The sequence below is a fragment of the Stegodyphus dumicola genome, chromosome 7, assembly GCF_044657685.1.
Source record: "Stegodyphus dumicola isolate Sdum_Otavi_A_Nest chromosome 7, ASM4465768v1".
Classification (NCBI taxonomy): Eukaryota; Metazoa; Arthropoda; class Arachnida; order Araneae; family Eresidae; genus Stegodyphus; species Stegodyphus dumicola.
The window spans coordinates 76812567-76828076 of NC_140774.1; the positions used below are offsets into that span (position 1 = coordinate 76812567).

Below are 15510 nucleotides of genomic sequence, written 5' to 3' on the forward strand. Positions count from 1 at the left end.
TTTAGGATTTTTTTTTAGTTGTATTCGGAATCACATCAATATAGTTAGTAAAAACCTACAACTGGAAGACTCGATATTGGATAGGTCATCCATCTGTGTAAATCCTTACTTTCGTTTATTTCATCTCCCTGTGAGAACTTCACAATCTATGAAGAGGAAGACAAGACGTTGTTTGATAAGCAGAACTATATTGCAAGCAAAAAGCGTACCAGAAAGAGAAAGTATCGATGATGAAGAAGTTCTGTTCGATGCCAAGAATTATTTCAAAGTAAATGTATTCCTTGCAACTGTGGATCGATTATCTCGGAAGTAGACTGTCGAAAATGCGCGTACGACAGTGTCCTAAATTTTCTACGTTCTCTTTAAATTTCGGAGACTCTCTGTTGGAGAAATAAGGAGTAAGGCTTTAAAATTATGAACAGTTTGTTCACAGGATATTTCAGATGATCTAATTGAAGACATTCTTGCCCCTCAAAGAGGACGCAAGAAGACGGAAAAGCATGTAAATACGACTTCCGATACGTCGACATTCCGTATAACTCGATAACGTTTTAGGAACTTTTATAAGATGATATCTCTAGGCCTAACAGAGCAAATATTATATACATAACTATTATTCGTGCGTATGTCTTCCCTGTTCTGTTCAAAGATTTGAGTGTTATTTTTCTGCAATTTTTGCCGTTTTGGCATTGTACCATTAATTCTTACGTTCGTATGTTTTAATTGCTATAGAAAAATGACATAAATGTTTTTCTCATTTTTTCTAACGCTTCACTTTGTAAAATAATGTAAGCAATTTATATATAATGCAATTCTTAATCCTTCATTTATTGGAAATGCGCACGGGAAAAAATTAAGTTTTTTTCTCCTACTACCTCAGTAAATTTCAAAGTCCTAGATGCGCGCTGGTTTCACAGAGCGACCACCATCCACAGATCAATCAATGAGCAAGAGTAGATTTTTTTTAATTCCTATATTATTTGTCTCTAGGATCATAATATTCGATTTCTAGAGTCCCTTTTAGTTAAAACGTTATAAAAATAATATCATGCTCTCAAAGAGTTAAATATTAAGAGTTCCGAAAAACCCATCCCTGATTCCGTAAAACTAAACTTTTCAGAAACTCGACAGTCTCTCAGTCTACATTATTTCGAGTTTGCGGGACTCTATTGTATCAACAATATATGCAACTAGATTTAGGATTGGAATCTGCTTGATATTGTTTCCTAATATCGACATAGTTTTAAGAATTTACAAATTAATGGTAGTAAGCAATTGTTTTGGGGACCGTTGGTTCTCATACTTGAAACGAATTAAAGCATACTTTCACTGAAGTATGTCCGAAAGCAGACTAAACGATTTAGCATTTTTATCAATTGAAACAAACACTGCGAATTTTATTTTATTTGACAATGTGATTAAAAGTTTCTTTGAGAATGAATTCTGATGAAGTGTAATTCGAGCGAAAGGAAAGATGATTTTTATTTATTTGAAAATCCAAAATATGCAGATACGTATGCTAATATTTGAGTTTTTATATTCTGTTGGAACGAAGTTTTTGTCGCATTATGTGATTCTAATAAGCGTTTAAAGAACTTTCGTATTCCTTATTTTATTACTTATTTTTAGTTTTGTAAGAAATGTAGCACAGGCGGCGATTGTAAATCCGCCTCTGGTCTTAACATCAACAACTCCATCAGATGCGCCTGCTGTGCTAGCCTCATTAGAATTTGGACGTTTCCTTTTCCCTGTCTGCTGGGGACGACCATGCTTCCGTGATGTTAGAAGATGCTGTTACTTCCGTTATTGCAAAGCAAGTTGAACCTTTCTTCCGGTACCTTTATTTCTGGCAGCATTTTAACCGCACTTTTACTGCAATGTCATATGGAATCTGTCTGTTGCAATACTCTAAATCCAGCTTAGCTTCTAGTTGATTTTCAGCGACTTTATCACAGGCCATGATTATGTAGCCAGCTTAACTTTTTAATCTGCTTTCTTCTAGCCAAATGCTACTGTGAACGATTGAATGGTCAAAATGATTAACTTTCCTTTTCAAAGCTCAAATTAGGAACTTCTAGACTGTCCTCATTCTCTTTTAAGAATTAGTTGAGATATTTAGAATAAGGGCTATTTAATAAACAGCGGAATGCTAGATAAAAACACAAATGTCAAAATATCAAAGTACCTGGAATCATTTTAACATTAAAATATGATACGAGCTCAGGGTTTTGCTGAGATCTGGGCATGAAGGTTGGAAGCTTGTGAGTGAATCAACTGCTCAGACAAGCATTATACAGGCTGAATTTTACAAATATTTGCACGTTGTTTTTATTTATAATAAATAATTAACATACTTTAAAAAGAATTTAATAATAAAAGGAATATTTTAATCAAATTTAATTTAATAACTTTAATCAAATTTACTTAATAATTCATTACAGTATTCATTACAGAAGTAGCTTACTTGTTTAATCGGAATATGCAGAATGGTTCCCATATAGGTGGGGTGAACGGATAAGAAGTAGAATGCCATCCAGTACTGACCGAATAAAGCAACAGTCAGAGCATAAGTAGGAATGGACGTCACCAGAGATTTCCATGGAATGGATGGTGGCTGGAAAAGTATAAAACAATGAAAGGGAATTTTATTTATCTAGGAGTAAAACATTAAGTGCTTTTTAGTTTATATACGATCACAAATTCAATGATTAAATATTAAGATTAAAAGAAGTGAAATAAAAGTAAATTTTAACAAAAGCTTTGCAGCGCTTCTTATAGTGTAAATGAACGATTATAGCATAGAATGCCTTGTATTTTCTTTTGCAAACAAACAACACAAAGTGTATCTAATAAAATTGCTAATAGATGCGAGAATTGTACTGGAAACGAAATAACTGGTTAAAATTCAGTTTGATTTCAGTTGAAAGGATTGTATGCATTTAGAAAAAAAGCCCGCTTACAGTTTAAAAAAATAGAATCTTAGCAACTGAAATGAATAATAAATAATCTCTTAACTTCGGCAACCTTTAAAGCCCACCCTTCGTCAGAAGTGTGTATATACAATCATCAGTATGGTAATGTACTGTGAGGGGAACATGTTCACAAAGGGGCAGGAATATTTTGGGTTCACGATCAAGATATTATCCTTCTCATGTTTCACGGACTTTCGACGGCTTCACTATTTCTAATACATATTTAAAAATATAAAGTAGAATCAGAAATCAGAACCTTAAATCAAAATATGATTCCATCGATGATCAAAGGTGTCTTATCAGAGAAGAGTTTCAGAAAAGTATATTCAACCTAAAATTTAAAGTTAAGGAAAGTTCAGTTCTACGCTGATTTCACTTCATTCTTATTTTGTTATATGTTTTATTCCTGACAAGCTAGCTCCAACTGAAGCAAAATAAATAAATAAATAAATAAACAATTATAATTACAAATATTTAGAATGATTAGTTATGAATGATTCAATAACTTCCTTTTTTTCTAACATCATGTTTGTTGTTTCCAGATGTGAAATTTTAATGCTACTTTAATTTGACTACTGTATGTTAAATCACAATGATGAAAAGTGTTAGAAGTCACGATTTCAAAACTATCTTTAAGGATTAAATCCTTATGATAAAACATTTTGGTTAGTAATGATTACTTAAATACCGAATATTATATTGAGCTTGAACAGACTACATGAATTAAAAAAATTAGTCGTGTTATATGATAGAATCGCTACATATTCAAGACTTTTGACAGTATAAAGTATCTTAAATGATTGTAAATTTACTTAGATGAGAAACCTTCAAATGAAGCCAAAAATGATGAGGATTTAAAAGTGTGCTTTGCGAGCATGTGGAACAGACAATCCGTTATTAAAGCGAACCTAGCCTTGATCTAATTTTATTTAAAAATTTCTTTAAAATCATTACTGCAATTAAATATGTTAAAATTTACAGTTTATAATCATTGATAATATGTGAATAAATTGTAATAAAATCTTCCTGATATTAAAAAATGAAAATTTTAAAGAATATATTATAATATTATATATTTATTCTAATAAAAAAGTTATACGAGTATATGTAAAATAAAAAATATGCGTATATGAATTAAAATTTAAATTAAGAATAGTTTCTTTGATAGTAATTTGGGTACTTGCCGTTTCTAGTCTAAAAACAACAAACACTTTTTCTAGGCTGCGTCATTTCTAGATTAATCTTAGCATATGACTTTAACATAACGACGATGACGTAACTAACTCGGAACTTAAACCGAAACCTTTCTATTGATAAGCTGCCATATTGGATAACTTTGCTCTGTTCTTTTCACTTGGTTAAAAATATTCGGAAATTGCATTATATAAGTAGCAATGTGTAACTTGGAGGAGAAGCAGCAAGATTGTGAGTATATATTTACCAAATGTAAAATATGATTTTGTGTTTGACATATTGAAATAATGTGTGTATCTATGTAACGTAATGTTCTTTCTCACGGTTTAGTAATAAAAGTTGATTGCTCACAGCGGAACAATTGCCTTAGCAAGAACTTACTCGCGATATGTGAAGAAAACTGGCTGAAATAATAATGACAAATTTCAGATCATCTTTTTCTAATGAAAGCAACCATGAGGTGAAAGCCTTCTTTCTCAGCTGCGTATAAGGAACGTTCGACAAAAGTGAGCCCTATTTTAAGGATTCATCTCTAACCACAAGCTTGTCAATATCACGCGGTTTTCTGAGAGGCGCATCTGGAAGGCACGTTTTCTGCTTTTGCCTGTGACAATACAAAAACCGGCTAGTTAATAACTTATAAAACCTGAACGTGTCTACTATATTATTGTCATGCGATGATTTGAAAGGTGCTTTATTTTTTACCACTATACTTTTACGACGATGTTTTCTTCTCTGGTTTCTTTTCTCTCACCACATTTTGTGCGACGATGTTTTTCCTTTTGGTTTTGCTTTTCTCTTTGGCGTTTTCGTCCGCAGTGTTTTTTGCCTCGGTGTTTTCGATGGTCACCACCAAGAGCAGCTTTTTAAGCACAACTTCAGTACACTAATGGATAAATGTGTGAAGGTAGAAAACAAAGTGATCATACGTTTCCTGTATCAGAAATTCAGTATAAGTCATCAGTGTAAAAGGTTGTGAATGAGGAAGGTATATTTTAAAAAGTAAGTTAGTAATAGGTGCCAAAATTACTCCTAAGTGCACAAAAATATCTGAATTAACTTTGCAACAGAGACTGTTGCGTTATTAGAGTGACCGGTGATTCTTTCCAGTTGAGTAGCAGGTGATGAAATATGCTTCGAGCCAGGAACGTAACCAATGAATCTGCAATGGAGGCACCCAGCATGCAGTTAGTTGTGCTACGGAAGAAATGCTACATGTTTTTTAAACTGTTTTTTCTCCGAAAGGGGTATGATGCACATCGAGTTCTTTCATTAAAGAGATCCTATTAAATACTGCAATATTTGCGCATCTCTAGCAAAAATCAAAGGTGCAAGATAAAGAGCTCCTCAATTGCTTGTACGATGACGCTCGGCTACATGCTTCTCATGTAAAACATTCTTGTTACGAAATTTCAATGGCAGATACTACGGTATCCTCCCCATAGTCTGGGCATATCACCCTACTGTTAGCATTTCTTGTACTTTTCTAAAGAACTACCTCAGACACTGATGTTTCCACTTGACGACTGAATTGACTGATTCTATAACAGTCGGTATCCTCCCAGCCTCGGAGCTGACCTTGCCTCGTAATGTGGTTTTTTTAAACTTTATTTAACCACTTTTTTTTTGGGAGGGGGTAATAGGAAGTGCCTAGAGTAAGAATTTAATATTCACTCAGTTTTCCCTAGAAGTTTAATTCTCTTTACTACAACTGTTTGTGGATGTCGCGCAATATACATTTGCAAATTTCTGTAAAGTGCATTGTAATGTGTACTGTTTAAAGGTGTATGTTCTGCTGTAAAGTAATTTGGGTATCTTAAATAATATAATAATTATGTAAATTATGCAATTATTTCCTGAGCCACAACAGCTACATTATCTTACAATGTTATTTTGAAGTATCTCCTGATGCTGGATATGCGGAGATGCGAGACAATACCACCTAACGTTTTGGTAGAATGATGGTATCTGAGTCTCCCATCAACTGCCAACCGGTATCCTCCCAGTCAGATACGTTTTCGAGAATGGTATTCAGTCGTTAATACAACTATGACGTTTCTCCTTGCAATCTTTAACTAATTACTATTAATTGGTGTATAATTATTAAACTATCTCTTCACTTTTTTCATTTGAGCCGTACAAACATATCCGAGGTTAATACAATTTATGTAAATTTCAAATAATATCCTTACTCTAGAAGAAGTATCATTTTCCTGATTCTTCAGAATATATTGTAGTTCTTTTTCGGATATATCAGGATCATCTGCAGGCCTCTCCACGTAGAGAAACACCAACAAGATGCTCAAAAGCACACCAGCCAAGCCTGTAGAGAAGAAAAGAGCCGTAGTTTTAAATCAGTGTTTGTTCATGCGTCATTATTTTATAATCCTTATTCAGATATATAAATATATAATGTTTGCATTTCCAGCCGTAATTTTCAAGGGAAGAACTAAAATAGCTATATATCTGGAATATATGATGCTATTGGTTTTCTTTGGCGCAGAAAGTGTTTCTGAAGACCATAAGTATTCAATTTGCACTAAAAAATTCCAAAACAATTTATCTTGTACATTAAATTACAATCTGCTAATCCTGCTTTACGATATATCCTGCTTTACCATATATAATATGCAGAAGATAATTTTTAGAAGCTCAGAAGAAACCATTAATAAAACAAACAATTTATATAGAAGATGTTTTATGATATTAAAAATATCAGTACATTAAAACAAAAATCTATCATTTACTTCACTGTAAATACTTGTATTTACAGTAATATCACAAAGCATGCTTTGAATAAAAACTCAGTATTTTCTGTCCGTTTGTGTAATTGCATGTATTTCTAAATCGTATGTTATATAAATGTGTCCAGACGAAGGGCTTCTAAAATAACATAATTGCGTCTCAAAACGTATTTAAAGTAATATAGCGTAATGATGCACATTATATAAAATAGGCTGCAGAACCAGATTCACAAATAATTTGTCAAATCTAGGGAGGGAAGCCTCAGTTATAGACCACGGGATTACAAAGAAAAAATCTGATGTGTACTCCACATGGCTTCCTTGTACGGAATATTAAATTATAGGCAATTTTCCTGCATTTCATTTAAACATATTGAATTAAAAGTTAACGAATTTTGAATTGAATCTACTTCGTCGATAACTCACAAATCACAATAAAATAAATGCACTCTTTAGTGTATTATATTTATTTACCACCAAAGTTCACTATATTTATTTACCATAGCGACACTTCGACGCTGGGTTCATTTAACAGCGTTACATCTTATTCATTTTATAACTCAGAATGCACAAAAATTATAGCATCTGAAGAATTATCCCATGTTCCATTCAAATACTACAATAAATCCAATAAATCTAAAACGATGTATAAAAGAAATTAAACAAATAAAAAAGAAACAGTTTTTCACAGACAATTCAGCGCAGCTTAACTAATTCGCATGCGCTAATTAATTCAGTTCTCACTTCGTGGCAAGGCAAAAATACATAAAAATTCAAAATATTTTCATTAAAAATTAAAAGATATAGAAAAACATAAAACACCAAGTATAGTTAAAAATTAAAAAGCAATTTTCACAATTAAATTACAGTTTCTACGCAAAAACAAGCTAATAACTTAAATGATAATTCCAGAATGAATTAAGCATAATTTAATTCGCAATAATAAAAGAAGGCGTTATCTTTGTTGTGGCGTAGCTTAGTTTCTCTAGATTCGCAACAAATGCACTATTCTGCACGAAGTTTCAAATGTAAACACGTATAGCTGCCATGCTAAACAGAAATTAGGCTTAGCCGCACTTAAAAAACTTTTAAATTGTTGATAATTCCACAATTATTACATGCAGGTTAACTAAAAGCATAAAATCCTTAACCGGAAGATATGAAGAATATAATTCAATCATTTTTAAAGCACAAAATGCACAATTTACAATCATATAAGAATAAAGAAACTGAGCTCACTGAGCCGAGTAACAGATTGGATATATATATACACATATTTATATACTTTTGGTGCGCCCGATTGCAACCAAAATGGGAGGTGCACATCTACATGTTATAGCAGTCCTATATACAAAATTTCAATGTTCTGAGGCTACTCGTTTTTGAGTTATGCGAGATACGTACATACGTACAGATGCCACAAATAAATCTCTTCGGAATTAATTTTAAATCAGTTTTATAATTTTTTTGGTGAGAAAAGAGTTCTTTATTCTGTCCTTACGTACAGATGTTTCGCAAAAACATCGTTAAATCGCATTCGATAGCGGTCAAAACGAATATTTTCGTTGAAATATGATACGCGAACGATTACAATACTTCCTTTTACTTCGTACAAGGAAGTAAAAAGGGTAGAATGTTGGCTAGTGACCAAAAAATAAAAAAAGTAACGAATAAATAAATAAATCTAGCTTGCAATGTATTTAGGCAAGTGAAAAATTTGTAGCATTTTTACTTCCTTGTACGAAGTAAAAAGGAATTATTGTAATCGCGAAAAGTTTCAGGCAGCATGTTTCAACGAAAATATCCATTTTGACCGCTATCGAATGCAATTTAACGATGTTTTTGCGTGATATCTGTATGTAAGGACAGAATAAAAGACTCTTTTCCTCCAAAAAAATTATAAAACTGCTTTAAGATGAATTTTGAAGAGAATTTTTCGTGGCGTCTGTACGAACGTATGTACGTACGTATCTCGCATAACTCAAAAACGAGTAGCCTCAGGACGTTGAAATTTTGTATATAGGACTGCTATAACATGTAGATGTGCACCTCGTACTTTGGTTGCAATCGGCCGCGCCAAATGTATATAAATATATTTATATATATATCCACTCTATTACACGGATCAGTGATCTCAGTTTCTTTACTCTTATATGTTTGTAAATTGTACATTTTTTGCTTTAAAAATGATTGATTTATGTTGTGTTTAATCTTCCTATTAAGGATTTTATGCGTTCAGTAAATTTGTATGCAATATTTTTAGAATTATCTAAGCCTTTTTTATATGGCGGCCATTGATTGTTTACATTTGATACAGTAGACTAGTGGATTTGTTGCCAATCTAGAGAAACTTAGCTTCGCAACAACAAAGGTAACGCCTTCATTTATTATTGCCAATTAAATCATGCTTAATCTTTTCTGGAATTTTTTCGAGGAAATAAGTGTTTAAAATTTACTTCGTAATTTTTAATATAGATATTTTGAGTTTTTATGTATTTTTGCCTTCTCGCGAAGTGAGAACTGAATTAATTGAATGAAAAATACTCAATCGTCTGTGAAAAACTGTTCCTTTTTGTTTAGTTTGCTTAATTTCTTTTATACATCATTCTAGCTTTATTATAGTATTTGAATAAAACATGTGGCAACGATTAGATAATTCTATTCTTTAAATGATATAAATTTTGCGCATAATGATTTATAATATGAACGAAATATAATACTGTTAAGTGAATCTAGCGCCAGAGTGTCGCTATGGTAAACAAATACTAGAGTGAATTTTTAAGAATGCTTTATTCTATTGTGGTTTATGCGCTGTCGGCGAAGTAGAGTTAATTCAATCCAATAATTTGAAATGAAAAGCAAGAAAAAATGTGCATAATTTAATATTCCGTACAAGGAAGTCATGTGGTGTACACATTAGATTTTTATTATTAGGAAAGCCCAGCAATGGAAGAAAAAAACTCCTTCTGCTCATGGGGTGAAAATCACGAAAACTTCCCCATAACCAATCTGATTGCCTTGATTTGAAGTCAGTTACCTATCATCAGTGGTTTTACCGCTTGGCCGCAGAACGTTTTGCATCACCGGTTCTTGAAATTCCAAATAGTCTGTTAATTGCAAAATAGCGTAAAACAGATTAGTATTTTAATATTTTTCCGTTTACCTCACCAGTGTTGTATATTCAGTTCGTAGCCAGCGTATTTATTATCGCTTTAAGTGTGCACTATCCGTATCGCGTTAAAATAATTACAGTACGATACATCTTTCAGCAGTAAAATCATTTCCAGTATGTCTTGCATTCTGACCTAATTTTTTTAAAGGCTAAACTCTTACCGCTCCATTTAATTTATCATTTTAAGTTACTGGATTTTGACAGCCGAAATATACAGTTTTTGCTTGTCACATCTTCATTCATCATTTTATACATTTGTTTCAAAAATTGATCAAGTAGGTTACTTCCCAGATTTTTCAAAACTGAATTTTGAAATTTGCCAAATAGCGGCTGTATCGCCAAATCTTGCTATATATTTTTAACTGTTTGTGGTATTTTAAGGCGTAGGCAAAGGCATGAAGAAGACTTAACAAAACCAATTTCGGCAAATCAATATGTTTATTTTTATGCATGTAAAATACTTTGGCAGACAAATTATCAGCCATTGTTACAATAAATTTTTATGTATACTGGTTTTAAAAGGACGATGTCATTTCAGGCAGGCAGGAAAGCATAAAACCACTATCACATACGCTATTTGTTGCCGGAAACACGACGTCAAAAGAAACATTTCTCGAAACTGCGTACCACGAAACCAGGTTAACCGTCTTCACTTAGTAAACAGACTTGAAAGATTGGCGAAAGAGACGTTTGCTTTCAATTTCCGTGTACATATAAAATATATTTTATAACTATTTTAATACTGTTGGTTCAATACTTTGGCAAAATGACATGCATTTATTACATTAATTGTTACTTTTAAATTGTATATTTTTTTTACTCTGACTGTTGTAATAATCTGTTGTATATATTTTTGTAAATACTTTTACGTCGTACATTCAGTGATTTGTCATTATTTCTGATTTTAATATTGAAAACAATATTTTTGTATCCATATATTTATTTAATAACTTTTATGTGCGTAATATAATGTCATTTATATAGATTTTGTGATGAGTGAAAAATATTTATTTTATCCTCAAAATGTTAAATATTTCGTAAAGGCTACTTGTTCAGTTTTTGTTTTTGTTTTTGTTTAAATTGTCCTAATGCACAAAATGTACTTCAATTATTTTTCAGGTATGTATTCCATATCCATGATATTGTGCAAAGAACTGATGACTACAGTTGCTGCCAGTTACATGATCGTTACATGAATTAGAAGTAACTTCAAATAAACTTTTTGACAATGTTCATTTTTTTGTTCACACACATCTAATAAGTCATATATTTACATACTCATAGAGAGAGAGAGATGCGATGGTTTAGAAGTTGTTGATGTATGTTTATTAGTATTAATGTAATAAATAAGATTTATATTAATGAATACATATACAAATGTTTTTCATCATTCATAATAATAAATCCATAAATTTCCAATGTTTCAGTATGTAGCATTCATAATAAAAATATACATCTTAATGTGTTTCTAATCTAAAAAGCATTCCGTTAATAATATGAAGATAACAGCATACAAATTTAATATGTATTCTCATTGTTATATAATCTTTGTTTTAATAAATATACATAATTGCTGATTATGCAATTTCAAGTTAAAAGTAGTGAAAGTAATTAGCAGAAAAGTAAAGTCGCGCATAAGAAAACAGATTTAAAAAATATTATTCGATTTAAATTTAATTAAAAAATTTCTATTATATAACAATAACATTTCTTTTCACAAGATGAGCACGAAATACGACAAATTTGGCGACGAATAATTTGTAAACAAATCATCAAAAATAGCACGTCATCACCAAGCTCGTTATAAAATACTTTCTACTCTGAAATTTCCACGATTATAAATTTAATGATTATATAAACATTTTAAAAACGACTTAGATAGTTATATTACTACAAAGCAGAAGTATATATATATATATATATATATATATATATATATATATAATAATTTATTTCCTAAACAATATTGATTAATTGATTATATTATCTCCTTAAGTTTAATTAAAGTAGAATTATTTTAAAAGAGTGAATCCATAATGGTAAGTTATATTTTGAAAGATGTTTTGAAGTAACTTGAAAGTAAAATGTTAATAAGGTTTTAACGGGGACTGGAATTAAATCATCATGAAGAACAAAATTTCAGTTGTAAAAGAAAAAATTAAATTAAAAACATGTAATCATTGTCATTGATCGGAAATTAGTTGACTTTTCAAGGGGAACAAACCAACTCCCGTTCAATGAACAATAATTAATAAGAATACGTAAATACGAAGGTGTTTTGTCTTTACTCGAGTTATAAGGTAAAGCCAAACCGGCAATTTTAGTCAAGCCAAATATTTCCGCGACCATTGCCTTAAAAGAGCAGGCGTTAAATACTCACTCTAAATCATTTAACTGATAGGGATATGATAATTTGTTCCTAAACCTGAGAAGGCGGTATAAGTTGTATGACTATCAGTTGAAGAATTTGTATATAGTGTAATGACTCAGTTGTATATATTGTAAAAAGCTAATTGTCTTCAGACTTATGCTGTTACTGTGCTGTTACTAAAAAATGGGCCTATTTCATGACTTTAATCTGTCTAATAGCTCTTGGACAGTGAAAATTCCTTTTTTCCTTTCTTAAATTCTTAATCATAGCGACACGACAATTAGCCAGAAATTAATTAATTTCCATTCACTATTATTTTCAAAAAAATCTTAACAGACAGTTTCACTCAAATAAGAACTCCACATAATACATCCCTCAAGAATTCCGAGTCCCACCCACTACCATAAATTACTTCACCCAAGTCTTACCGACTGATTTTATTCAAAGCCCCCACTGCCGCTAAGAATTTTCGGACACGAAGAGAACACTTTGCCAACTCCCCACTAGAAAGAATGTAAGATGTAAGTTACTTAATACCTTTTCTGGCCTTTATATCTTCATGTACATTCACTGTTCTTATTATATTTTTTATATTATTTTTGATTAGTTTTTACAAAGTTTGCATTATTTATCTTATTTTGTAATCTTCTATGTTTATTTCAACTTTACTTTGAATTCTATTTAATAATGACAATTTCCAATGTTTAATTCTTGCAAATAATATAGAACTCAAATGCATAAACATGAGGGTGTCGGGGACGGTTACTCGAGTTTTTTTTTGGATTTCTCTACAGAAATTGCTTTTTACTCCAAATGGAATTGGCTAAAATGGTTCATAATAATAAGTTCTTTGAGTGTCAGCATTGGTTCGTAATCCCTTCTATTCGCGGAAATATTTGGCTTGACTAGAATTGCCGGTTTGGCTTTACCTTATAACTCGAGTAAAGACAAAACACCTTCGTATTTACGTATTTTTATCAATTATTGTTCATTGAACGGGAGTTGGTTTGTTCACCTCGAAAAGTCAACTAATTTCCGATCAATGACAATGATTACATGTTTTTAATTTAATTTTTCCTTTTACAATTGAAATTTTGTTCTTCATGATGATTTAATTCCAGTCCCCGTTAAAACATTATTAACATTTTACTTTCAAGTTACTTCAAAACATCTTTCAAAATATAACTTACCAGTATGGATTCACTCTTTTAAAATAATTCTACTTTAATTAAACTTAAGGAGATAATATAATCAATTAATCAATATTTTTAGGAAATAAATTATTATTAACTAACTTTGCAGCAATTGCGCAAGTAGTAGTAACTTGTTTTCGCACTAAATGAATTTAAGATCATACAACATTATATATATATATATATATATATATATATATATATATAATAGGTAGAAACAATGCAGCGCGCTTGCTAAAAAGTTACCAGGAGCTGTAGCTCCACGAAATAGTTCAACGCAGTATTACTATATACGGCTTTTTCCGTATTCCTTCAATTAAATCAGCTTCTATTGCCACCTTTCAAGATCTCTCAGTTGCTGCCATCGCCATATTGAAAATTACCCTTGATTCTTCAGAAGCAGAACTTTCGTCTGATTGATTGATCTCTAGGAGGGATCACAGTTGAGAACGCAACATTTTCGAAAAAGTTTAAAATTGTTCCTCATAGCCGGGACACCCCTTCATCGGATAGACGAAACATTTCTCGGAAACCTCCCGTTTAAAACAGTGCTAACAGAATCTCGTTTCTGGGAAATGTCCCGCCTAGCAGCGCGAATCGCTAGATATGATAGCACCTTGAGCAACGTGGAGTTGTTGACAAGGTGCAAGCTAGGAAACAAAAAAGAAGCGTAATTGCTCGTGACTCAGTATTTATACGTCGTAGATGCCAAGCCGCGATTGGTCAATTTTGATTTTAGGTACCTTTTTCAAGCAATGTTATTTAATTTGGAAAGATCTTGAATTTGGGAAAAAGGATGAACTTAGGGGGGAGAAGATCAAATTTAGAATAGTTAATTTTGAAGTCGCCAATTATTCTTAAAGCAGCTATTGTGTTTTGTTATATCTTACACACAGACACACACATATATATATACAGAATGTTTCTTAGATCATGGGACAAACTTAGAGGGGTGGTGAAGCGTACTAAAACATGCAGTTTTTGTATAGGAATGTAGGGTCTAAAGTGACGGGTTAAGGCAGGAACGCAAAAAAACCGACACGAGAGGAAAATGTGCTTATGTACAAAATAAACGCAAAGTGCTTCTTTGCAGCAATACAGTATTCACAATAAATGTTCAAAAAATGGAACACTAATAGTAATAGGAACTACAGCTGTGACTGACCGGAAATGCAGCGGTAAAGGGCGGTAGTGAGTCGGACAAACCACGATCCGATGCATCAGAGGATCATTCATAATTCTGATGTGGAGCGTGATGGGTGAGTTTACGCACAGGGAAAAATCTGACATGCATCTCATGTATGGTGCTGCTAATAGGAACGGCAGAGCTGCGCTACAGTTGTACCAGGAGCGGTTTCGGAACAGGCGCATGCCGAAGCACACAATGTTCGAGAGGTTGAATCGGTCTCTGCGGGAAAACGGGTCATTTGAAGCCGCCTCTGACACTAGGAGTGGAAGAAGAAGTGCAAGAAAACCTCGCATTGAAGAATCTATCTTGAACATTGTACATGAATCATCTCAGACAAGTACAAGAGCTATTGCACGTCGCCTGCAGCTGAGTCATTCCACCGTTTGGAGAGTATTGCATGAAAATAATTTGCACCCATACCTTTTGTAGAGAGTCTAAGCCTCTTCGAGTTCAATTTTATCATTAGTTCTTGCAGCAGTGTGTGGCGCAGGCAGATTTCCCATCGGATATGCTATTAACGGACGAGGCAACGTTCTCATAGGACGTGTGGGCAACTCATAATCCACACGGCACACGTCCACAAGCATTCCAAACCTGCTTCTCCGTGAATGTGTGGGCGGGTATTGTTAACGACAACCTCACAGGCCCATACCGCTTACTTGCACGTACAAAATG

The 15510-nt window shown here is 32.4% G+C and overlaps 1 protein-coding gene across 4 annotated transcripts in view; it reads right to left on the bottom strand.

The window, feature by feature from the left end:
- Nucleotides 1-15510, bottom strand: part of LOC118196796 (putative inorganic phosphate cotransporter) — a 133972-nt gene that overhangs the window by 20219 nt on the left and 98243 nt on the right. For all 4 annotated transcript variants that reach the window (XM_085820501.1, XM_085820502.1, XM_085820503.1 and 1 more), the window contains 2 exons: nucleotides 6359-6489; nucleotides 2465-2614 (listed from right to left, as the gene is read on the bottom strand). In XM_085820501.1, the coding sequence (XP_085676627.1) occupies nucleotides 2465-2614; nucleotides 6359-6489 (281 nt within the window). The remainder of the gene's footprint in view (nucleotides 1-2464; nucleotides 2615-6358; nucleotides 6490-15510) is intronic.